Below are 26,010 nucleotides of genomic sequence, written 5' to 3' on the forward strand. Positions count from 1 at the left end.
TGGTCAAGACAACAGTTACAAATCTGATCTTGCAGGTCATTTGAGTGGATGCCCATGGGTAATATGGCCCCTCTCCCACCTGTTACATTTAACAGCTTCCACGTATGTGGTCCATGTATGTTCAGTCAGATATGACTGAAAATGACTGAACAGTAACAACATATATGTTGTCCAGGGTCTTTCTACCCTTCCCTCACTTCCTTTGAAACTCTGCTAAGCTAAAGAAAAATGACAGGTAATGAAGACAACCTGGGTCTATGGTTCACTGACTCCTAATCAATTTTAATTCATATGAGCCAAGGGATCATATTTGTTCAATCCACTCAACTAACAAAAACACCTACTATGTTTCAGGCACTGTGCCTAGCACTGGAAATACAAAGATAAAAATGAGATAGTTTTAGCTCCTCAAGGGAGTTGTCTGCATCATTTTGATAGTTTCTGGAAATTTCATGATGGGAGGCATTGTTTTCTCTCCTAGTATTGCCAGCTATTCCACAACCAGTCAAAGTAAGAGCTGTGATTTGCAAAGGGGGAGGAGTAAGGGAGTACGTACAATCACCTTGCTAAGGGGGAAGATGAAATGGCCCTGGGTTTGAATACCATCTCTTAGCAAATTAAGTCACTCTAGTTCCATGGACCTCATCCTCAGCTGTAAAATAAGGGGGTTGGACTAGATTGCCTCTGGGTCCCTTCCAGACCCTGTATGATATGCCATGACCTTATATTCTACTAGGGTGAAACATGTGAATAAAACATATATACCAAGTAATTTTTGTATGGGGCTAGGGTGGGGAGGTGATTTGTATGAACAGCAGAGGCATCAATCCTTGTTTATAAATGTGAACCAGCATCGCAGTCTGCTTCTCCTTCCTTCCCCGCTTCCCAAAAGCATCCTTCCATATTTCCCCTATTCCTCACCTACCTAGAGAGGAAGAAAGAGGGAGAGGAAGTGTGCAGAATGCCCACCATTCTGTTCTGTTCACAACTCAGCAACCCTAAAATGAAGCTCTGAGAGATGTCATTCTGTTGTCACTGGAGATAAAACAGAGAGGAGAGGTGGTAACAAATCTAAACCACAACCTTAATCTCCACCTTCTATCAGCTCTCAGGTCTAGACTCCAGCTTAGCAAAGTGTACCTCTACTCAACCTGCCACCTACTTGACTTGGCCCTCTGGCTCCGGAACGCTCCTGCTTGTTTCTGTGTCCAACGAGATGACCTACAATCTTTATCAACCGGGGCAACGAATGACAGAACCCTCAGACTTGGAAGCAGCATAGGTCCCCACATAATAATACTTCTCAAACTACAGACAAATAGTGTCTGACTTATCTTCAAGAAAAACAACCAGAAAAAAAAAAAACAGAGGAAAAAGAATATGCAGTTCTTCACAGTCTTATTAAAAAATCTTCCCAGTCTAGGTTCACGAATAAGGAACGTTGCACATTATTTTCAGAATTTTTTGATGTGTTGATTGGTTTTTCCTGATTTTCCCCCTTTTCTGACCTCTTTTTCTTTAAAATTTCTGTTACGACAGCTCTATAGGAGGGAGGAGGAGGAAGGACGCTGGGAGAAATTTCTGTGATACAAAAATTTAAGATCGATATTTACTCCTGCCCTTAAAAAAAATCCCTCCCAGTCTAAATCCCCCCATTCTGACTTTTAATCTCATTTCCTCTTGCCCTATATAATTCATTCATTCAAAATAAATCAATGAAATCCATAATACGTGCTACAGAATGCTTCACCATCTTCAAGATTCCACTCAACAGCTACCTGCTACATCAAACCTTTCTTGATCACCACTAATAACACTCCCCCCTCTACCTTCCTTGTATATATTTATTCTCCATAATTTGAATATTGTACACAAGCAGAGTGTCTCTCCCAATAGTACATAAGTTTCCTGAGAAATTTCACGGGGGGGGAGGGGGTTGTATTTAGTGCCTATCACATAGTAGATGCTTAATAAAAACTTGCAGATTTTATTGCTTGACTGCAATAAAAATGTCTACATGGGAAACTTCTCTTTCTGTGTGTGTGTGTGTGCACGCGCGCACGTAAGACAAGAGTAAGAGTGTTCAACCTTAGGTAAATGGGTAAATTTTCTCAGTGAATTGGGGGAAAATAAAACTCAAAGGAAATGCCTTCCTCTGTCCCATATGAGAGATTCCAAATATACACAGCTCTGGAAACATCTGGGTGAAAGCACAGCTCACTCACACACAGATCAAAGTTAGGATGAAAGACTTGATTTCATTTTCCTTGTTCTCCAACTCTGCAGAAGTCAGCTCCCCAGACAAGCCCTGTAAGGCGCTGGGCCGGCAGACCTGGGATAACCCCCAAATCTCTGGCACTGCTCCCAGCCAACAAGAGGAAAACGTGCATAGCCTAACCTTAGGACTGATTAGGTGGAGAATATGGTATTGAATTTTAATCAAGTTGTTGTTATTTTTAAAAATCTGTCCTATTCCAGACTGAATTTATGTATCTTTTGCATAGGACAATTGTTGGTTATCAGGTAAAGTCATAAAAGATCATTCGTAAAATTAGAATCACCACTCGTTTTTATAGCTCTCATTAGAGGGCATAAAAGGCAATTCTTTTCAGTATTTTGGTGCTTACAATATAAATTAAATTAACTGGACGCTGTTAACCTCAGAGATCCAGAATCACTTAGAGCAGAGGGCTAACTCCATACTATCCACACCAGGGTCAGCCTAGAACTTGAGGCTTTTCAAAAACTGGTCTCACCTAATTTCCACAGTCTTACCCACTCCCCACAGGCTGGGAAAAACACAGAACTGGCAGGTATTCCATGAAGGTTTCAGTCTGAGATATGCAACCTCAGGCAAATAACAAACTTTAGGGGGTCCCATTTTCTTCATGAGACAGACTAGGTAGATGACCCAGAGGAGTTCTTCCTTCCAGTTTTAACATTCATTGGGTGGGTTCTCTACTGAAAAAAAAGTTCAAAGCTTTCCTCTATAGAACAAAATTATAGGTGCAAATGTGTATGGAGAGAAGGAGAGGAGAGGAGAAGAAGAAGAAGGAGAAGAAGAAAGAGGAGGGGAGGAGAGGAGGAGAAGAAGGAGGAGGGGAGGAGAGGAGAGCTTTTTCAGATGGAAAAAAACTGGAAACGAAGAGATTTTCATAAACTGAAAAAGGGCTGAATAAGTCATGATGGTAATAATAGAATATTATTACATTTTAAGAAATGTGGAAGTAGCTGATTTCAAAAAGATGCAGCCATTGTTATATGATCTGATGCAGAGAAAAGGGAGCAGGACTAGAATTTATACTGCAACATCAATATAAAAATGAAGGATTCTGAGGATCCTTAAAAACTGAGGAAAAATGAAATGGAACAGACCCCAAGAGAACAACTTATACAACAACAACAACAACATGGCAAAAGCAAACAACTCTGAAAACTCTAAGAACTATGACCAGTGCAATAACCATCTGTGATTTTACCACTTGACAGAAAGGTAACAGATCCAGGGTGCCACATGAGATGCAGATTTTTTAATACAGTCTGGGATAATTTGTTTTTGCTTGACTATGCATAGTTGTTATAAGAATTTTCTTTTCTTACAGTGAGGTGAGAGGCAGAGAAATAGATTTCTTCTAATAAAAAAAGCTTAAAAACAGAGAGGTAGGGGCTGCTAACAGTTGTGAAATCCTGTAGTGGACTTTCAGATGTGGTCAGTTTTACTTAGTCGTTTTCAAGAGATATCTTAAAGAGTACAGGCAAATCTACAGATTTTGAAATGTAGAAAACAAAACATCAACAAACTTTTTTGAAGGAGGGGGAGAGGCTCACTCCACTTTCTTCCTACCCATGTGGGCTTGGAATTAGACAGCTCAAAGGAAAGGAACTTATTTGAGGAAAACCTTAAAGATGTCAGAGAGTAGGAGGAAGATAAAACAACAAAACCTTTACACTGAGTTGTGTGCTGTCTTTTTTTTTTTCTTTTTAAAGGCACTCCCAGTATCTCAGGACATTAAAGTGACTGTTAAGGTAAGTTAAACCTTCTCAATTTTCCTGCTACTTTTAATTAAAAGTTCTTTAGAATTAAAAGGACACTATTCAGAAAAGGCTGGAAAAAAATTTCATTGACACTCACCTCCCCTCCCCTTTTTCCCAAGGAAAAGAAAAAGCTATTTTGTGTGCGGCTCACCCGGACCACACTGTACAAAGGGAGGTGGATTGGCGGCAAGACACATGAGATGACCCTTTGACCCCAAACCGCTGACAAGTCCTCAATGGCATAAATACCAGATAATCAATCACAAGCCAGGAGGGCGAGTCCCCCTGCCCTTGCCCAGCATTGGAGTTTATGAGAGATACACTGTAAATAGACACTGGTTTCTTAAGAGGCCCCCTCAGCATTCCAGGGGCAAGCTATAATCCTGAACCGAGGTATGGCCAGATCCTTGACCATCTAGATTTACAGCTTTCATCACCAGCTTATAAAGGGCTTTCCCCTCCCAATTCCTCACTGCAAGTTGGGCTCACTAATAGGTTCTCCACTCATTTACTGATTCCTCTGCAGAGAAACAGACCCAAACCAAACTGGGAGAGCCTTAGGAATGAACAGGAAAGAAGGTTCTAAATAGAGAAAAGCAGAGAAGGGGGTCAACGGATACAATGGATACCCTGTGGCTGTGAGTGTACTGAGAGGAGAGGAAAGTTAGGGCTAGGACATAATCCAAGGTCCACAACTCCCATAGTTGGCCAGTTTCACCCAGGTTGGGGAAGCCTTCATGAATCTGGAAATTGAAGGGTCAAGCTTCTAATGTCAATATTGCCATCAATAACTGTGCGACCTTCCACAAGTGATTCAACTTTCCTGAACCTGTTTCCTCCCTCACAGGATGAAAAAGGTTCACTAGATGGTCACCAAGGTCATGCCAGTGAATCTTGGCTCTGTTCCCGATTAGCTGTGTGATTTAGGACAAATGACTCTGCCTCTCTGGCCTTCTGTTTCTCCATCTGTAAGAAGAGGGGTGAGACCAGCTATACGTCCCCACTGGTCTCTTCTAGGTTTAAGGTGCTCTGATTCTGTGAAAAGGCAATGATCGGAACAGCAGGCTCTTTTTAGGACATGCCAAGGCTGGTACCATGCTTCAGGTACACCAGCTTCTGCATGACGTTCTTTCCTGCTCCTACCAGCTACCAGTGACCTCCTTCCTAAAATGACTTTATATTTACATTATATTTAGGCACATCTACTTATATATGTACATGTTGACTCCTCCAATAGAATGTAATCTGCAAGTAGAGACTGCTCATTCTTTGCATTTGTATCCCTAGTGCTGGTGCACAATAGGTCCTTTTACAATATTTGTTGATGGATAGGTGCACACAAATGAGGCAGAAATACAGGTATCCTTTTCTATAAGCACATGGAGCCATTGAAGGTCCCAATAAAAAGGAAACAAAATAAAATATCTGCCCATATCAGAGACATCTTTTTGCAACAACTGAGAGATGGGTAAGTTTGTTGTTGTCCAAACATTTTCAGGTGTGCCTGACTCTTTGTGACTCCGGTTGGGTTTTTCTTGACAAAGATACTGGACTAGGTTGCCCTTTCCTTGTTCATCTTATTTTACAGATGAGGAAAGTAAGGCAAACAGGGTTAAGTGATTTGCTCTGAGTCATACAGCTAATGCATGAGACCAGATTTGAACTCAGGAAGATGAGTTTTCCTGACTCCAAGCTTGGAACTCTATCCATTGCATCACCTAGCGGCCCTTGGAAGTTTAGAAAATCTTAAAAATCAAACACATCCAAAACTCTAAGAAATTGTCATTTACACTGTATATGATCCATGAGGTTCTCATCTCTTCTCTTAACCAGAAAAGCCTGGTCAACTCCACACTTAGAATGTCCTCAAAATAAATCTTGACTCTTTCTCCAAATAATTTTGCCAATTCCAATAAATGGGAATGGGGGAGGTGGGAGGGGGAAGAGAGAGCTTCTTGGTAACTAAATTTGATAATGCTTTTGTGTTGGGGTCAGAGGTTAAATATGGCCACACTAATCCGCTTCATCCAGTATTAAAGCACAAGGGAGATTTTTCTGTAGCTTAGCAAGAGGGCTTTTCTCATTGCTGAAGAAATAGTATTTACTCAGGAAAATTGAATGTGAACGCTGGCCGCCGGAGACCCAGGCCTGCAGTTCATTTGGTCAGCACACCTCAGTTCCTGGCAGCTGGCTTTGGGTACTTTATTGTTAAGTCTGAAGGGCAGGGAATGCACAGTAGAACTTTTAAAAAATTCTTTTTTTTTTTTTTTCAAGAGCTAACCTTCTCCCATCCCTTTTTCCTTTCATCCAAAATTGAAATTTATGTTTTATTTTGTTTTTTTTTAAGAATAATATCTCTGGACAGGCAATATTATCCTAGGAGGGAACAGAAGAAGAAGCTCAGGTAACTTAGCTATCCATGAACTGAAAGTGTTAATCATACATACAGTGACCCCAGAGCAGTGAGGCAGGCAAAGAAAGTCTCTCAATATCTTACTCAAGGAAGGGTTTCATACATTACAGGAACCTCAGAAGCATACAGAGTCTCCAGAAGTGTCTGCCATGCTGGGTAGGGAAAGCCCTGAACTGGGAGTAAATTATTCTTAACAAGAACATGGGAAAGGGGTAAGAGCTCCTACCAGCTCTACCTATATAGAAAGTACCTATACCTCTCCCCACTTTAGAAAGCAAGAGGTGAATATTTTCCTCTTCCCAGGCAGGCTACTCTTTGCTCATCTCTATCTTAGTACCAGGTCTTCTATTTGAGAAAGAGTTAACACCCCAAAATAGAGAGAGGAGTCACTGAGCAAAGCTGAGTTGCCTTGCAAGGGCTGATGGTCCAAATGTCAACAATCAGTCAGCTTGCTTCTGCCTGGGGGTCAGAGGGCAAGCAGGGAAACAATAGGTTTTCTCCCAGCGGCTGGGTCCAAAGAGAGGCCCCTCTAGGCTCCGAGGAATGCAAAGGGTTCTGACCATACCTCCAAAAGTCCTGGATACCAGTGACTTCTCATTTTGAGAAGGAAAAAAAGATGGGAAACGAGGATAGTAATAGCTCACATTTATACAGGCTAGCAATATCTTACGTGCATTATCTCATTTGAGTCTTGCAACCCCCAGAGGTTGGTGCTTTTTTTTATTTTTTCATTTTATATATGATGAGTCTCTGGAACATTAAGTGACTCATCCACAATCACAGAGCTAATGGTAATGATAAAGATAATTATAACTGACGACAATATTAAATCTAGTATAATACCCACTGAACAAAGGGGAAGAAAATAATACACATAAACTTAGACACAGATTATAAGGGGTTATTATAGAAGGGACAGAGTCCATCTGCAACGTAGACAAGATAAAGAGTAAGCTTACGCAGCAGCAGAACACAGGAAGAAATGCAATGATTTAAATCAACTCAACAAACATTGAGTTCAGGCAAAGTTGGTGGCACAGTGTGTGCCAGAGCTTGAAGTCAGAAAGAGCTGAGTTCAAATCCTGTCTCAGACGCTTAATGACACTGAGCAAGTCACTTCACCTCTGTTTGCCTCAGTTTCCGCATCTATAACATGGGGACAAAAAATAATGCCTACTTCCTAGGATTGATTATTAACTCAAGTGAGTTAATAATCAAGTGAGTTAATAAGCACAGTACCAGGCCCACAGGTTGATGCATAATGAGGGGGTCAGGCTATGAAGGGCTTTAAAGGCCAAAGAGAGAAGTTTCTATTTTATCCTAGAGGTAAAGGAAAGCCACTGGAGTTTGCTGGGCAGGGGAGGTAAGTGGCCAGATCTGCATCTGTGTGGAGGATAGACTGGGCTAAATATTGAGGAAGGAAGACCAAGTGAGAGATAGCTGCAATAATCCATGTGAAAAGTGATAAAGGCCACTGGTTGTGCCTACGTGAATAGAAAGCAAGCTGGCTAATAAAAATCTTCTGGAGGTACAAAGGCCGTGATTTGACAACTGATCAAAAGTGAGAGGTTAAGGAGTTGAAGATACTGCCAGCAACGCCAACCTGTGAGAATGGAAGGATGGTGATTATGTACTGGAAAGATGGTGGTACCATCAACAGAAACAGGGGAGAGGTGAGTTTGGGGGCAAAGGTAATGAGTTCTGTTTTGGACATAATGAGTTTCCTATATCTATAGGTTATCTGGCTTGAAATGTTCAACAGGCAGCTGCTGACTTGGGGTTAGAGCTCAGGAAAGACTATGGCTAGATACACAGATCTGGGACTTTTCTACCCAGAGTTAACAATTAAACCCATGGGAACTCATGAGATCACCAAACGATAGAATGCAGAGTGAAGAGAGCTCAGAATGGAGTCTGAAAAGGATTCCAGGCTCCCTGAATCTGCAGCTCTACTGGACAAAGACCCATGCGGCCCCCACTGTGGGACAGTCAGTCCACCAGAAAGGCTGCAGGAGCTGAAGGCCGGGAGGTGGGCACTGCCCTGGAAGGGGAGACCTAGAGGCTTCATCCATCCATGTGATCAGATGGAGAAGAAATGGAAGAAAAACCATATGGCCTCATCTTCCCCAGCACTTCTCCAATCACTTCAAACTCAAAAGCACTTGCCACCTGCTCCCTCAGAACAATCCCCGTTTTCTCCCCCAGGGGAATGGAGCCAGCGTTAACCTGGCCCTCTGGGCCCAGTGGGCCCAGTTCTGATGCAAAGTTTCCCTTTTCAATTCCTGTAACTAAAATGAATATGGAAAAGATAATTACCTTTAAAACATACTTAATACTTGGGCACATTATCTCTATCTCCAGAAAAAGAATGCTATCTGATGGGATCTTCCCCATAAGCTTAATCAAATTGCTATCTTAAAACTCTCTGGAGTCCTGTGAAACAGTAATAGAAAATTGGCGGCAGAGGCTGGAAGCATTTTATATTTGTTTGGTTGGGGGGAACATGCATCCTATCTGACAACGGGCACTGCGAGACAAAGTCATTTCCAATCTGAAATGGATCTTCGCGTGTGGGGGAGGGGGGGCAGGGAAAGAAGTATATCAGGTCTGACCCAAACCTATAGACTTGATGCTCCATGTAACTTCTTCTGCTCTTGACACAGAAGCAACAGCAATCACCCAAATCTCTTCCTCACTTCCTCCTCGACTCACCTTTACCACAAAGTCTTTCTTGGTTCTGCAAGTTACAACTTAGGCCAGGTGGATGCTTCCTCCATTCATTAACTTTAAATCTCAATTGGGACACTTTACATACTCATCTCCAACCTACGGATCCCAGGGAGGGCCCTGATTGTCCAAATTAATCCAGTGCACCTTCTCTGATATTATTTGCCCAAATACTATTCAAGAAGGTGGCTGATGGGGAGGCATGAAGCATTTGAGGGGAGTGAATGAATGTAGGGGCTGGGAGTCCCTTCTCCTCAAACAGAAGCCCACCTGGCAGAATCCTAGTAAAGAGCTGCCTGCTTCTCCCCAGTTGGCCCTGTTTATCTTGTTGACAGAATCCCTAGTTAAGTGATAATGGGGTGAGTCTCAAACTGGTTTTGTTCATAAAGTCTTTAGACCTGGGGTTCTTAACTTTTTCTGTGGCATAGACATAGATACCTCCCTTCTGACAATAATTTTTTTAAACGCCTACAATAAAATATATGGGATTATGAAGGAAACCAAGTACACTGAAATATAGGTATTAAAATATTTTTTAACTAATTCCTGGACTGCATGTTTAAGAATCCCTGGGAGATAATAGCCAGGGGTGGAAGTATCCATGCACATGCTAAACAAGTATAATAGTCATACTTGTATGAAGGTAAACTGAGATGGAACAACCATGACTGAATTCCAGAGCTAGAAAAGACCTCAGTGGTCATATATTCCAACCTCCCTCCAAAGAACAATCTCTACCGTGAGGAACGCACTCCACTGAGCTGGCGTGGTTCCTCAGAGCCATCTCCCTGACTCTGAGGAAAACTGGTTCTCTTTGAGTCTTGGTGAAGGTTGACCAAGCTCTTAAAGATATCTGAAGAAGCCCGTTCCATAACCAACCCGTTAACTGCTGCTATTAGTGTCTCCAGAATCTAAGAGTCTGCAAATTCTCCTTGATATCAGACTCATTTCACCCCCTGGGAATTTACATCTATTTCTTCTCCATGAGTGATCAACATGAATGAGGGCAACTGGTCCCCACCCTCTTTTCTTGCCTTGCTCTGGAACTGAGTGGCAGGTATGGCACCTTTGCACCTTGCTTTCTTCTGGGGCTAACCACCAAGCCAAAAGGGGTCACAGTGACCCAGGAGGCAGAAGACCTCTACCTCTAAGGTCTACAAAAGAGAAGTACAGGCCTGAAGTGAGAATACTCCAAGTGTCAAACTGATGGGGAAAGAAAAGGAATGGAAATCCATGGGAATGCTCTTTCACTAGGAAATGGGGTTTTGGGGTTAATTATCCTGACTGGCTGAAAGCTCCTACAGATTTCCATTCGTGAAATAGCAGTTTTCAAACAATCAAAAATATGATAAAATGCACTATTAGAAGCATAATGAGCAGATGTCCATCATTTTGTAGAATTTCAGGGGAATCAATTCTCATGTTTCTGGGATTGTGGGCTCTCATCTTATCTTAGCCAGAAGTAGGGCTTCATTTCTCTTACAGGGCAGTTCCAAACCATGTAGGTCTTCCTTCCCACCCCTTCTAGCTCTCCTTCATGTGCTAAATGTAAGTTATTTGAGGGCAGGAACAGATGTATTTGTAACCCCAGAACTTAGCACATCTGCTGTTGTTGTCCAGTCATTTTAGGCACGTCCAACTCTTTGTGACCTTATTTAGGATTTTCTTAGCAAACATAGTGGAATGGCTCACCATTTCCTTCTCCAGCTCATTTAACAGATGAGGAAATGGAGGCAAACAAGGTGAAGTGACTTCCCCAGGATCACAGAGCTGGAAAGTGTCTGAGGTCAGATTTGAACTCAGGTCTTCCTGACTCCAGGCCCCCTGCTCCAACCACTGCACCACCTAGCCATCTGGCACATAGAAAGCACTTAATCAATTCTTTTTCATTCACAAGTGAATGAATGAATGATCTATTCCTATGAGTGTAGAAGATAATAGGAGACTGTGCTGAATCAATGCTGGCTTATAGCATCTCCTGTAAGTTGCTTTTTAAAACAAATCCCCGATGTCAGCTTGTTTACTTATAATTTGTCTCTTTTCTTATAAGAACCTAGAATGTGCCAAAACAGGAGGAAATGCTTTCAGAATTTTCCAGTTGTTTGAGTTTTAGATAAAGGGAATTTAACTGTTCCTCCTTCCACATTCATCTTCAGACACTCATTCAGTCTACAAGGCATCCCCCAAGTACCTCCAACTACTCCTTCTCCCATCTGTAGAGCTCAGGACCCCTCTGTGGGTCTCAACAACACAGCTTAGACTCTAAGCTGGGGATCTGAACTGCTATTATGAAAGATTTAAGCTGCTTTTCTAAATATATACATTATTTAGCCTACAGTCTATAAAACATTTACACCGTTTATTGTTGTGACCCCCTACCCCGAATATGCATTATTGACAGTACAGTCCAGGAAATGTTAATCCCATGATTTCACAATTATTCATGATTTCTATTCCCCTGGGCCACAGGGCTACATGTGCACTGAACCTATAGAGCAGCCCTTGAATGGAGATGGGGAAAAATCAGGCCTTTCATTCACTACTGAGTCTTAAGTAAAGCAAAGAGAAAGAACTGGGGTGAAAAGGAATCTGGCTGGAGCATGGCTCAGGAGTGCCAGGTACATGGTAAGGTAAGATGTGTCACAGATTCAGAATGAGAAGCCACTTAAAAGTCCACCTCCTCATTTTACAAATAAGAAACCTGAGGTCTAGAAGGTTAAGTAACTTGTCCAAAGCCTTACAGATATTAACTATCACAGCCAAGCCAGGGACCCCATCTCTGGAACGAATTTCCTGCTTCTTCTTTGTCCCTAAAAATACTTTGCTTCCTTTAAGGCTCAACTTAACCAACTTAACCCCACTGAAGCATTCTCTGATCCCCTCAACTGTTCCTGTTCATTCTCTCCTCAAATTGCTATCTATCTTCCTGTCTGTGCACGTGTTGTACTATTTGGTAGAGACGAGTAATAGAACACCCTGTTATTGTAGAATATAAGCACTTATATTAAATTTATTAATCAAAAAGCATTTCTTAAGTGTTTACTCTGTGTCAAGCACTAGGGATAGAAAGAAAAGGCAAAAAACAATCCCTGCCCTCAAGGATTTCACCTCCTTAATAAGGGAGACAAAATGTGAATGGCTGATTACATGCAAGATAAACATAGAGATGTAGACAGATATCTGTATGATATGTATGTACGTAGGTATATGTTTATCTTGGATGTAATCAATCTATACACACATATACATACATATATGTGTATATGTATGTATATGTGTGTATATACACACACACACAGATGCACACACAGAGAAAGACAGAGGGGAGAGACAGACAGAGAGGGGAAGGGAGAGACAAAGAGACAGAAAAAAACAGAGATAGAATGAGATAGGGGGAAGAGAGAGACACAGAGAGAAAGAGACAGAGAGGGGAAGAGAAGGGAGAGAGAGAAAAAGAGGGAGAGAGACAGAAAAAGACACAAAAAGAGACAGGGGGAGAAGCAAGAAAGAGACAGAGAAACAGAGAAAGACAGAGAGACAGAAATAGGCAGGGGGGAGAGGGACAGGAAGAGGGAGAGGGGGAGAGGGGGAGAGAGAGAGAGACAGAAACAGAGACAGAGACAGAGAGAGAGACTGAAGGTAATACTCAAGGAAAGACAAACTAGCATGCAGGGAAACTGGGCTAAAAACCCTGCAGAAGATGGGGTCTGAGCTGAGTTTTGAAACAAGCCCAGCAAACCTCAGTGGGGGTGAAGGAGAGCAGCTGAAGCATGGGGGGACAGCCTGTGTAAAAGCAGAGAGAGGCAATGGAGTGTTGCATACCAGGGTGGGCAGGAAGGCCAGAGTGGCTGAGTTGCAGGGGCCATGGAGAGGAGGTAATCCAAAGAAGATGGAGATATTAGGAAGGGGCCAGGTTACAAAGAACTTCAAATGCCAGAGTAGTTTATTTTTAATCCCAGAGGTCGCAGACTCAGAGCCACTGGTCTTTAATGGAAAGAGGGATGATATGGTAAAACCTGCTCTTCAGAAAAATTACTTTGGCAGCTGAGGAGATGAAATGAAGTGTGGAGTAGACCCATTAGAGGGACATTGCAAAAGAGGTGTTCCTTGGTGAGGGGAAAGGAGAGAACAAAAAAGAGACATGTTATGAGGGTGATAAAGAAGCAACCAAGAATTGCATCAGTTTTGTCTCTGGATACTCAGCAATTTACAAAGGTCCTCATATATAGTAAAGGTTGGTTGCTAAAAGCTTGGTGAACAAATTAGTAAATTTATTCCCCAGAAAGACAGGCAAGACTTGGGCAGAATGGGGTGGGAAGGGTCATTATTGTGAGAAATGATGATGTTTAGGATCACCCACTCTTCCCCAAACTCCCTCTGCCTCAAGAGAGGTTCCTAAGTCCTTCCCTAGCCTGGAGTCTTATGGCCCTCCATATCTGTCTAATTAAAATCTGCCTTGCTGACCATTTCCCCTTTCTCTCTCCTTGGTAGAGAAAGATTTCTTCAACCTCTGTGCAAAGTCAAATCACAACCCCAGGGCAGGTCTTGATTTGGTAAGCTCTTTATTGGACATTTGATTACTCTGAGGGTTGTAAACTGAGTCATCTGTGTTTGTGAGAATTTACACTTCTCTTTCTCTTCTCTCCTCTCCTTTCTCCCCTCCCCTTTACCTCAAATCACAGGCCCAATGATTTAGCAATAGAAGGGACTCTTCTATGTAATTTAGCCTAATCTCATGAATTTACAAATGAGGAAATGGAAGCCCAGAGAAGTTAAATGACTTACTTAAGGCCACCCAGGTAGTAAGTCAGAATTTGAACCCAGATCTTTCTGGTCTAAATCCAGCATCTTCTCAAGCCTCATCTTAAAATGTCCTGCAACTTTTTCTTTCAAACAAAAACAAAAAATTTAAATGACAGACCTAGAGTAGGGTCATATGGGAAGTAGATGATCTCTAGGGTCCTTTCCAACTTGAACATTCTGGAGGAGATCTGGTTCTGCCACCTCTGTGACCTTGGTTCAGTGACTTCACCCCCCTCCCCCCCCCCCCCCCCCCCCCGCAGACCTCAATTTCCTTATCTATAACATGAAGAGTTTAGAGAAGATATCCTTTAAGGTCTTTTCAAATGATCATCTGGGAGACAGAAGAAACAGGGGATATGAAGGATTTCCTTATCAATGCAAAATGTGTACATCTATACATAACACACCTCTGGAATATGTATCTATATCTACATCTATACATCCTTCACTCAAAGAGTGAACAGCAGAGATAGAACTAGCAACCCACCCTGCTGGACCTGGCTTCTTATTCTTACCCCAAGGAGGCTGTCTCCTCTGGGTCGTCTTCATCAGGTAGTTGTCATTACTGCTACAGAGGAGCATGGCGTCCTCTGGCCTTGGGAAGGTCTGGGGATGCTTCAGCAGCCCATGTCTCCCTAAGAGAGATGCCAAACGTTGAAGGGATTAAATCAGCTGCCTCTTCTCTTTGAGTTGTTGAACTAGGGACAGAAGTGTGTGTGTGTGTGTGTGTGTGTGTGCGTGCGTGTGCGCACACACGCACACACATTTTTCTTCCTTCCCTTTCCGGTACCTCTACTTACCCCGGTTACTGTTTTGAATCTCTAAAATAATGTGACAAGTTAATGATGTTACAATTATCTAAATGTTTAACAGACATGTTATCTAAGTGAGTCGGATTGAGATTCCATCCCCGCTGACAATAAACATCAATGGCAGAGCAGAAAGCGATAGGCAAATTATAACAAACCCTGCAATTTCAACGCTATTAAATTTGGAGGAATAACAGCCTTGAGGCCTGTAAACTCTGAATAAAATAGGCCCTTGTGTTTGTCCAACTATTAAATCAAAATGCTACCAACATCCTAGAAAAAACAAGGCGATTTATGGCTTTTCAAGTTTCAGTTACACATTGGTTTTTGTTAACTCCTTTCTTGTCATCAAGGGCAGCCATAGTAGGTGTCAGGGGGTGGGGAGAGGCAGGGAAAGTGAGAGGATGAGGAAGAAGATGGGGTAAAGAATGAGGTGCAGGGTAAATGAACCAGTAGTTGGGGATTGGGAAATCCCAGCTGAGAGGATGGGGGAACTGAAAAGAAAGGATAAAATGGGAGTCAGGATGGTAGTTGGGGATCAGGAAGAAGGGAAGAGAAAACAGATGGGGTGGGAATTGTCAAATGGGATTAAGAAAATAAGGGAGGTGGGACAGCAGAGCCAGGAGCCTGGGCAGTAGCTGAGAATGGGGATTAGGAGAATGGAGAGGAGATGGGGTAGTGTTGGGAAATGAGATGGAGGAAAGACAGGCATGAGATGGAGGAAAGACAGGAACAGTAAATAAGGTGGTTTGATTAGAATGTAAAGTATATAAAGTGGAATAAAATGAACTAAGTCTGGAAAGGTAGTTTGGAACCAGATTATGAAGGGTGTTCAATGCCAGGCTGAAGAGTTTGTAGTTTATCTTAGTGGCAATAGGGAGCACCTGAAGATGTTTCAGTAAAGCTGTAGCATGGTCAGGCAATTAATCAACAACACTTATTAAAAACCTACTGTGAACCAGGCAAAGAGATGGACATGAAAGAGACCCTGCCCTCAAGGAGAATACATTCTATCAGGGAAAACAATATGTACAAACATAAGAATGTTGAAAAAATATGCAGTTGTTGTTGTGTTCGTCCTTCATTGCCCAAGAAGACCATGACATCAGAGAAATGATGACATGACTTGCATTTGACTTTGTTTTGAGTGACAGAGGGCTGTGCAGGTCACCAGCCTCACTTTCTCCTCCTGAGCCATCTGGATCCAGTGACCAGATATTCCTCAGGATGACTGGAGATGACCCAAAGTAAATATGAAGTAATGAGGGGACACTAGTAGCTGGGGGGGCGGGTCTGGAAAAGACTTCTATAGGAGGTAATATAAGCCAAGCTTTGAAGAAAGCTAAGGCTCCTAGAGTAGACAGCTGACACAGAGGATAGAATACCAGGCCAGGAGTCAGGTATATATGAGTTCAAGTTTGGCCTCAGATACTTATTAGCTGTGTGACCCTGGGCAAGTCACTTAACTGTTTGACTCAGGGTCCTCATCTGTAAAAATGAACTGGAGAAAAAAATGTCAAACCACTCCAGTACCTTTACCAAGAAAACACCAAAAAGAGAAAATACCAAAAACAAAATACAAGTGTCAGGCACAACTGAAAATAACTAAACAAGAGGGCTCCTAAGGGTTGTAGGTGAATGAATTGCATACAAGAGAGAGACTGCGCCAAGGCAAAGCAGTCAGATCTGCATTTTGGCATTATTAATCCAACAGCTGTATGGAAAGTAGTTTGGAAAAGGGAGACCCTAGAATGAGGCAAATAAGATAATAGTGCAATAGTATGGAGGGTAGCAAACAGCATTAAAAGCCACAGAGAGGTCAAGGTAGAAGAGTAGATGAACAGGAAGACTTCAGAGAGGCCTGGAAGGACTTATATGACCTGATGCTGAGTGAAAGGAGCAGAACCAGGAAAACTTTGTGCACAGCAACGACCACAGTGTGCGAGAGGTTTTTCTGGTAGACTTGGAATTTTGTAATAACGCAAAAACTTCTTATAAAAAAAAAAAAAATCCCAAAGGTGGTTCTCAAGTCAAAATGCCTTCCACACTCAGAGAAAGAAATATGGAAGTCATTCACAAAATGTAGCAGATCATGTTTGTGTATGTGTATGTGTTTGTGTATCATGTTTTGATTTGTTATATGATTTCTTTCATTTATTTTAGTCTGACTACATAGCATGACTATAGTGAAAATATACTCAATAGGAAAGTATATGTAGAACCTATACAGAATTGTATGCAGTCGTGGGGAGGGAGGGGGGTAGTGGGGGGTAGGTGTGGGGGGGATAAAATCTCAATTGTATGGCAGTGATTGTTAAACATTAAAAAATAATAATAAAAAAAAAAGAAGAGTATTGAGAAAATAACCTAAGGTTCAGCACTTAAGAAAGTTCTGATGACACTGTAGAACTAGGGGCAGTGGGAGGGTTAGAAGCCCACCTATTCTACCCATGGGAAGAGAGGGAGAGGCAAGGGTATGGAAGTAACGAGTATTAGCTGATTCTGTAAGTCTGGCTGTGAAAGGAAGAAGAGATATAGACCTGATAGCAGGGTTGGGAGTAAAATGAGATGGGGATGCACAAACAATTGAGGGGAGAAGGCTCCCAGGAGAGATGAGAGGAGATCAAGGGTCCTCTCCCCTAAAGACTATAAAAAGAAAGAAGGAAAGACAAAGCAATTATAGAGATGACTTTTAAGTAGGGGAAAAGGAGTTCATGGTTACATGGCTTCTATTTTGTCAGAAAACTAGAAGGTAAAGTCTTCTGTTGAGAAACAGGAGTTAGGATATGGTCAAGGGCAGGGTTGGGGAGCCTTTGGCCTCAAGGCCATATTGAGTCCAAGTTTTACAGAACAAATCCTTTCCTTAAGGGGATTTGTTCTGTGAAGTTTGGAGTCAAAGGGCCACACTTGAGAACCTAAAGGGCCACATGTGGCCTTGAGGCTGCAGGTTCCTCCCACCCACCCACTCAGTCTATGGTCTTGAGAAAATAAAGCTTTGAATATGTGAGAGAACATAGACCATCAATCAGGGAAAAATTATTCTATGTATTCTATGAATTCTAATTATTTTATATATTACATATTCTAGGAATTCTAATTATCCTAGGAATTCTATGTAGAAGTAAAGCCCCAAGTGAGAGTAATATAAATTTGTTGTTATTGTTGTTGTGTCTGTCCTTCGTTCTCGAAGAAGACCACACCATCAAGACGATGACATGACTTGTACTTGACTTTGATCTGAGTGAGGGAGGGCTGTGCAAGGTCACCAGCCTCACTTTCTTCTCCTAAACCATCTGGATACAGAGTGGGGGGGGCGGGGCGGGGTAAGGCTGGACACCATATACCCCAAAAACAGAAATCATGAATAAAGTAGTAGAAACCCAGGCTTTGCCTAGAAACTAAGAATGAATGTGCTAGAAGGAATTTCAGAGATGTTAGTCCAAACCCCTCATTTTATAGATAGGAAACTGAGGCAGAAAAAAGTGAAATGACTTGCCCAAAAGAACGAGTAGTTGAGCTGATGCTAGATTCATTGCTTCAGACTTAAAAGAGATCTCAGATATCACCAAATTCAACTCCCTTATCTTACAGATGAGAAAAATGAGACTCAGCATGGTTCAGTGCTTGCTCAGATTATGCAGTGACAAAGCCAAGACTAGACTCAAACACTGTCACAGCTCAAAGGGACCTTAGAATATTGCTCATTTTAGGCCACCTTTTATTGTACAAATGAAAAGATAGTCTGAAGAAGTTAACGATCTGATCAAGGTCACAAGGCTAAGTTAGTGGCAAGTCAGAGCAGGGTCTAGAACTTAGGTTTCCTCAGTTCCATCCCAGCATTCTTCTCACTAAGCCTTACTGCCTAGATGCATCTGGGTATTCATTCCGAATTTCTTCTACACTCATATAAGTCTGTGACAACAAACATTACTGAGTTTCTTTGACAGGCAGGCCAACTGTGAAGTTTAATCCCCTTTCTCTCCCAATCCTCCCTACCTCCAAGCCAATTAAGATCCCCTCCCAAGCACCCTCCACAAGGGGACAATGAGAGGCTTGGGATCTCTGAAATCAGACTAAAAAGTATGGAACCTAGAAATTTAGCTTTGGAAGGCAAGGGGGGAAGGGGTGCAGGGGAGCAGGGTTTCCTAGTAGAGGCAGGGCAGGTAACAGCTGGGCTGACCCTCCCCAGTCCTCAACGAGCAGCCCCAACAGAGCTGCAAAACATGTGCTAGGAAAATAAAACTCTATATTAGGCTTCAAACATGCCTTTATAGTAACAGCATGAAATTAGGTCAGGAGTAAAGCTATGCTGGTGAATTGACTGTACAAATATCAGCACATGATTCTGTTTCCCAAGAGTCTATGACGTTTTGCAACATTTCTCCATCTCAAGCTTTCTCATGTTAAATTCCTTGGCACATCAAGAGAAATCCTAGACAAATCACCTCTGATATTTATAAAAAGTCAAAGGCTATTATGTTTTAAATGGCCAGGTCACTCCAACCTATAGAGAATTCATCTCTCTAGGCTACTGGTCTACCTTCTACCCCTTCTTTTCTAGCCTTCTCCACTCTCCCACTCCATTATACCCCTTGGACAGACCCTCAAAGATACTTTACTTTTCTTGTACAATTTCAGGAAGGTTAAGTTATTTCCTTTATCCCTGCTCCTACCCCCTCTAGAATCAGGCACCAGGCAGCCAACACTGGGAAGATGAGCCAAAACAGTTGCTGAGTTTCCTATTGCTGTAGGACCCAGGCCAGCTCAGCTGAACACCCTACAACCACTCTTCAGTGCCCAATTCATCCTCCTCTGCAAGGCTTCTGAGAGCAGTAGGACCTACAGGCAGCCCTCTGGGTGCACCGAGCACTGTCCTGCAGCTGATGATCCTCTTCTGAAAAACTGTACCTCCTTCCTCCCCCCTCTCCTATTACCCCCACTCCCTCCACCACCCCTCTAAGGAAGGAGGGGAAAAAAAGCACAAGGACTTCATTTTTCCATCCTGAAGTTCAAATCCAAAGACTTTTTCGGAGGCCTTTTTCAAACATCATTAACATGTCTAAAGTGTGCAGAAGGCCAACACGTCAGGCAGCCAGTAGGAAGGCTGTGGGTACCGTTGTTAACACTTCACTCCTTCAGAGGAGAATGAATACACCACTGTGGTGTGCATGTGCTGGGAGTGGGGGATGAGCTGGGGCCAGATCAGTATGCCCAGTTCACCCCTCGAATCCTTCCAGCCTCCATTAGGATGGAAGAGAGAGAAGTAGGGGTGGCCCTTGGCCTCTGGTCTGCTGCTACAGAACAGAGTAAATCATAATGCTTGTCCATTTCTGGACAAGGGTCTATCCAATATAAAGTAGATAAGAACCTTAATTTAGTTGAATGACTCCCTCTACAATACTGGAATTTGGAAACAAAAACAGCCTCTTCTCCAATCACTGAAAAAAAAAATCTGGTTTTGTGATGAGGTACAAAGATGGAATGGTAAGCCAGGAGGAAACTTAAATATTACCTCTTTCTAAACCAAGTCCTCTCATTTTAGAGAAGAGGAAGGAAGCCATTTGGGTCCTAGTAAGAGATCTCTGATACAAGAGACAGAACTCCAGGGTTCTAATTCCAGAGCTTTTAATGGCTTCCTAATAGAATGTGAACTAGCCAATTACTTTCTCTGGGCCCAGTCTTCAAAATGGAGACTCAAACCAAGAAACTCAAGTCTAAGAAGGATCCCATTGGTTACATAATAAACTTCTTTCCCCCACAAGACTCTAAAAGCTGATTTGTTTGATATGGGTGGGGAAGGAGAAGGAGGAAGAGGAGACATGAGGCTAAGCTAGCATATTAACTGTGCTGGAGCGTGTAGTGGCTATCTGCATTTGCAGGTGAACCCCTAGGCTACCCTAATCTGGATTAGCCCTCTAATTTATCATCAATGTGCATGCTCTTATGGACTAGGGCAGACCTTGATCATATCTGGGATGGCTGGATCATTCAAAGGCAGGTCTAGAAATCATTTGATCTGGGTACTCTTAAGACCACAGTCTATCTCTGAATAGCCTGGACATCCATTAGCCTCACCTCAACCTCTACCCACAGAGCCTTTAGTCCTAGAGATGACATAATGCTTGGATTTAAATCCTTCCAGGTTACCTTAGTCTGGGCTTCAAGCACAAGACTGAGAGAAATGACATTTGTCGGGATACCAGCGCTGATTTTAAAATACTCATCAATCCATCAATTCATTAAGTGCCTATAGCGTCAGTCACGTACTAGGGATACTAAGACAAAAACCGAAATAGTCTCTACCTTGAAAAACTGACAGGTATATACATGAGTAAACTGAAAGTATTTACAAATTCATACAAATGTGGAGAAGAGGCATTAGCAGCTAGGGTGGGGTAGGGTGGGGGGAGAATAGCAAAGAGCCTGGTTTTCCCTTCCTGTATATGCCTAGGACATAGTAAGTGCTTAATAAATGCTGATTGCCTTGATTTAACCTGGGCTGAAAGCTGCTGCAGAAACCTCAGTCTCCTGTCCATGGTAGCAGCAGTGCAGGTGAGCTGAACCCCTGACAGGAAACTATCAACTCCTCAGCTCACCGGGGTTCGCTCTTAATGCTTAACCGAGAAGCCCATGCCTGAAGCTTAAAGTGTAGACACAAACCTGATTAACTCCAATCCTGCTAAAACACCCATCTTTTCTGTCTCCTGAGCCCAGGTTGGCTCCAGAGGTTGGCAAGAGAACAGCTTCTCTCTGGAGTGTCCTCAGATGTTCTGGGCCCTGGGCTTTCAAACAAATAAACCAACCCTGCTCTGAGAGATTTTTTTTTCAAGGTCATCAGTGACATTCAGAGGGCCTTGGTTTTTTTGTTTTGCATTTCTTCATTCTGTCTCGGTCCTCCCACAGTGTACATGGCACCTCTATCCTATCCCCTGGAGCTTTATTTGGCCCATACCCACTAGAAGGCATGTTCAGAATGTCTGCCTGGTGAGAGGGCACAGTCTCCACAGGGATTCTGCCTTGAGAACCCCGTGCTGCAGCCACCCCAACAACTGGGGAAAAAAAAAGTAGCAGCTGGTCATTCCACTCATGATTTATTTCCTTAAGCTCCCAGAGAGTGGAGGGAGGTTAGGGTTTGCTCACCAACTTGGTAGGGGGAATGGGTTCCACTGAAAGTCTCTAACAATGACGCAATCCTTCAATGCAGCACTGGGAAGCCTGGGCTTCACTCTCTCACCCCAGGTCTGTGGGACTAATATTGTCATTCTTCTCAGTCCACATACCAAATATGTCTTTTAACTAATCCGTTCCCTCCCCCTCTCTCCACAAATGACAAGATCCTCCAGCATTGGGTTAGACCCAAGTCTGTAATACCTCAAAAAATATCTTGACAACTTTTCTTTGTAATCAGTCTTTTGCTTTGTAAGCCTATGTATTTTGTTTTACGAAATTAAAAACCTTATTCTGAGAAAGGGTCCACAGGTTTTCCTAGAGTGCCAAAGGGGTCCATGACAGAAAAGGTTAAGAACCCTGCTCTAGAAGCCATCTTCAGATCCTATCTATCCCATATAGATCAGGATAAGGAGGAAAGAAAGGAACAATGAAGGGAGGGAAGAAAGCATTAAGACAAGAAAGAAGGAAACACCAAGTGCTTTCTATGTGCTAGGCACTGCAACTAAATGGTTTATTTAAAAAAACAATAATCCAAATATTATCTTATGTGATCCTCACAACAACCCTGGGAGATAGACATTATTATTATTTTCATTTTATAGTTGAGGAAACTGAGGAAGACATTAAGTGACTTGCCTAAAGTCACACAGCTGGTAAGTATCTGACACTGAATTTGAACCTAGGCCTTCCTGACTCCAGACCCAGTACTCCACCTAGATGCTTCCAAGTAGTAGAGTAGGGGTTGTCTCTCCTATCTGGAAAGATCTTCAGGAAAAAAGCAAGCCATGCACACTAAAAGTAGCCTACTTTCATATACCAAGATTGTCCCCTCATCTAGGGAACCCACCTCAAAACCAACAGTTGTATGGTCTGTTCTATACGTTTCTCTAAGCCAAAAATAATAGCCAAAGAGGTCTTACAGGCCACTCCAGAGGTCTTTGAAAATGTAGCCATTCCCTCCTTCCTCCCCATGGTCAGGCTGAGCACTATCTTCCCTCCCCTCTCAACTGTCAGGGTGTCTCCCCTGCCCTCTAATTAATGCCACCCGATCTGCTCTGTTGTCCAAGGGCCTGATTCTCTTGCCTGGGTCCCAAATGGCAACATACAGTGGTTTGAACAACATTATGATTTGTAAAACCTACTCCTAATTAGTTTGACTTTGAATAAAGGGGGTAATTATTTTAAAATTTATTAACTGCTGCCTGGCCAGAGAAGTTTCCAGATCAAATGACACAGAGAAGCTATTTCTGTTCAGTGATGCAGCAATTTATATTACTGATCGGTCATTAAAACCTCTGGCACACAACCAGTTATGTTTCCTGAGCCAAGACAGTGTCCATGTGTCAAATTTCAAGCTCAGAGTATAAATTAAGCCATTAATGGTATTTATCAGTTTATCAGGACGAAAAGAACTACTTACTAATTTAAGACACTCCTGATATAGAACACAAAGATTGTGCTGGGAGTGGGGGAGGGAGGGGTGTGCAGGATTTTTTTTTTCTTCTCAGTTTTATTTTACTGAACAGTGCAAAAAAAAATTCTGATGTGTAAATGAAGTACATGCTTCTGAGGGAGCTGCATAGCTGTTAATTCCTTGCCACTCTGCAACACAAACATTTGGGAAGCGGCACTGTTTTGCAATATGTATTTGTCATAATAGAAAAGGTGTAAAATGATCTCTGTTTATCTCCTCAGAGTCTTTGCTGTACCAAAACAGAAAAGCCGAGTGCAGCAACAAAGCCCAAATGCAGCCCAACAATAAACAGCCGCCAAGAGTGCCAGCCTGCAGCCTGGGGACTGGCCTGGCTCACACTTACCTGGCTCACCAGAGCTGGTGCCAATTCATGAGAAAGTGCGGGGTGGAGCAGGGAGGGGAGAGACTGAACTCTGCTAGCCTGGCTACACCAAAACCGGAGACGCTTTTCACTGCGACATGTCTCAATCTCAACAATGCATATAATCAACTATAATGACCCATCACAGGCACGGACGCTTGGCAGGTCTGCTAACTATAATCGTAACAGCTAATATGACACTTATTAAATGCGAGGCACTGTACTAAGTATTTTTTAAACAAATATTATCTCACCTGATCCTCACAACAACCCTATGAGGTAGGTGGTAGTATTATTGTCCCTATTTTACAGATAAGGAAAACTGAGGCAAACAGTGGTTACATGATCTGCCCAGCTGGGCTGCAGAGAAAGGAAGTATCTGAGGTAAAATCTGAACTCAGATCTTCCTGATTCCTGGCCCAGTGTTTTATCCATTTCCCCTCCTAGCTACTAACCTACCTAATCTGGCAGCACATAGGGCTCCCAGCATTTGCCCAGTTCAAAGGAATAAAAAACCCCCATGGAGAAGAAGCTCTTAAAAAGGGATAAGAATTTATTAGTTACATGGGACACACATGGCACATAGAAGGTGTTTTATAAAGGTGTGACTGATGGACTATCAGAAAAGAATTTTTCTTGAGGGTAAGGATGCAAAAAAATGACCTTTAGACAGCCATCTCTACAACCACTTCAGTAGGCTTTGCTAGTTATTCCACAGACCACAGAGAAGCCAATGTTCTCATGGGGACCCAAGAGATCATCAAATCCAATCCCCCAGTCTGATAAAACTGAGATCCAAATTAGTGACATGATTTGTCAAAAGCCGTAACACTAATGAGCAGCAGTGCTGAGACTAGAAATCAGAGGAGACCCCAATACCGGTGCTCCAACACCAAGGTGTCAAACTCAGGACACATATTGATTTAGAAAACAACAAATTACGTTGCACTGTATTTTTATTTGTTTGTTGTTGTTCAGTCATTTTCTAGTTGTGTCTGACTCTTCATGGCCCCACATCTGGGACTTTCTTGGCAAAGACAATGGACTGGTTTGCCATTTTCTTCTCCAGCTCATTTTACAGATGTGGAAACTGAGGCAAACAGAGTTCAGTGTTACACACTGGGTTACACAGAATTAAACAGCTAGTAAGTGTTTGAGACTGGATTTTAATTCAGGTCTTCCTGACTCTAGGCTGGGCACTCTAGCCACTGTGCCATCTAACTGCCCCCTTTTATTTAGTTACACATTTCCAAACTATATTTCAATCTGATTAGAGTTGTGCCTTGAGGAGCTCTGCCAGCACCTGGCTGGCTGCAAGTTTAGTGCCTCTGTTTTAACATACCATGTATTCATTTAAGTACCTATGACATACATGGTACTGTGCTTGGTGCTTACCTTCAAGGACTTTACAGTCTACTAGGAGAATACTTCCTTCTGTACATGTATATGTATGTGTGCATGTATGTATGTACATGTATATGTAGATATGTGCATGTATATGTGTATGTATGTATATAAATATATGCATACACAGAAATATGATACAAAGTAACCTGAGGAGAGAACCAAGGATATGCTGGTAAACATTTAACAACCAGCTCTTCAGGGCAGGGAGAATGATACATTATATACTTCTAAATTTAATCTGTTTTATTAACATTTTCTCCACCACTTTCTTAAGTTTAGATAATCAACAGATCAAGCCCTGATTTGTAGCATATGCTGACTTCCAAAGTGTAAATGCTCACACTGAAAATTTAACAATCTGCTCTCGAGCTGGTTCAGCTGGCTCCAGCATATGCCTAGAGAGAACACTGACAATTGTTGGGGAGTGAGGTCAAAGAAGGTTTCCTGAAAAAAGAAAGAACTTGAGCTAAGTCTTAAAGGAAGCTAACAGTCCTGGTAGATGGAGAGTACGCATCCTAGGCACAGGGAAGCATCCTGTGGAGAGATACGAAGGTCACAGATAGACCCTTGCATGTTGAGAAAAGCTAGCTAGCACTCTAGTCTGTCTGGAGAACAGGATTCACAATAAGGCTGGAAAAGTAGGCAAGAGTCAGACTACGGAGGGCCCACAATGCTGGTCTGAGAAGGTTGTATTTTATCTGAAGAGGACCCTGAAAACGAGTGCTCACTTGTGTTAGGCAGGGCCAGACCTGTGCCTCCCAAAGATGATTCTGGCAGATAAGTGGAATAAATCAATCAACAAATAGTTATC

At 42.5% G+C, this 26,010-nt stretch overlaps 1 protein-coding gene across 8 annotated transcripts in view; it reads right to left on the bottom strand.

Moving 5' to 3' along the window:
- The window catches only part of ZBTB16 (zinc finger and BTB domain containing 16), a 253,600-nt gene that overhangs the window by 58,264 nt on the left and 169,326 nt on the right, over positions 1 to 26,010 (bottom strand). For 4 of the 8 annotated variants that reach the window (XM_072611058.1, XM_072611060.1, XM_072611059.1 and 1 more), the window contains one exon: positions 14,494 to 14,613. The exons of 3 other annotated variants lie outside the window; for them this stretch is intronic. In XM_072611058.1, the coding sequence (XP_072467159.1) occupies positions 14,494 to 14,613 (120 nt within the window). Of the gene's footprint in view, positions 1 to 14,493; positions 14,614 to 24,327; positions 24,883 to 26,010 lie in introns of those variants that run through there. One more of the 8 variants, XM_072611065.1, reaches the window with a different exon arrangement.

This window comes from Notamacropus eugenii, chromosome 5 (assembly GCF_028372415.1).
Source record: "Notamacropus eugenii isolate mMacEug1 chromosome 5, mMacEug1.pri_v2, whole genome shotgun sequence".
Lineage (NCBI taxonomy): Eukaryota > Metazoa > Chordata > Mammalia > Diprotodontia > Macropodidae > Notamacropus > Notamacropus eugenii.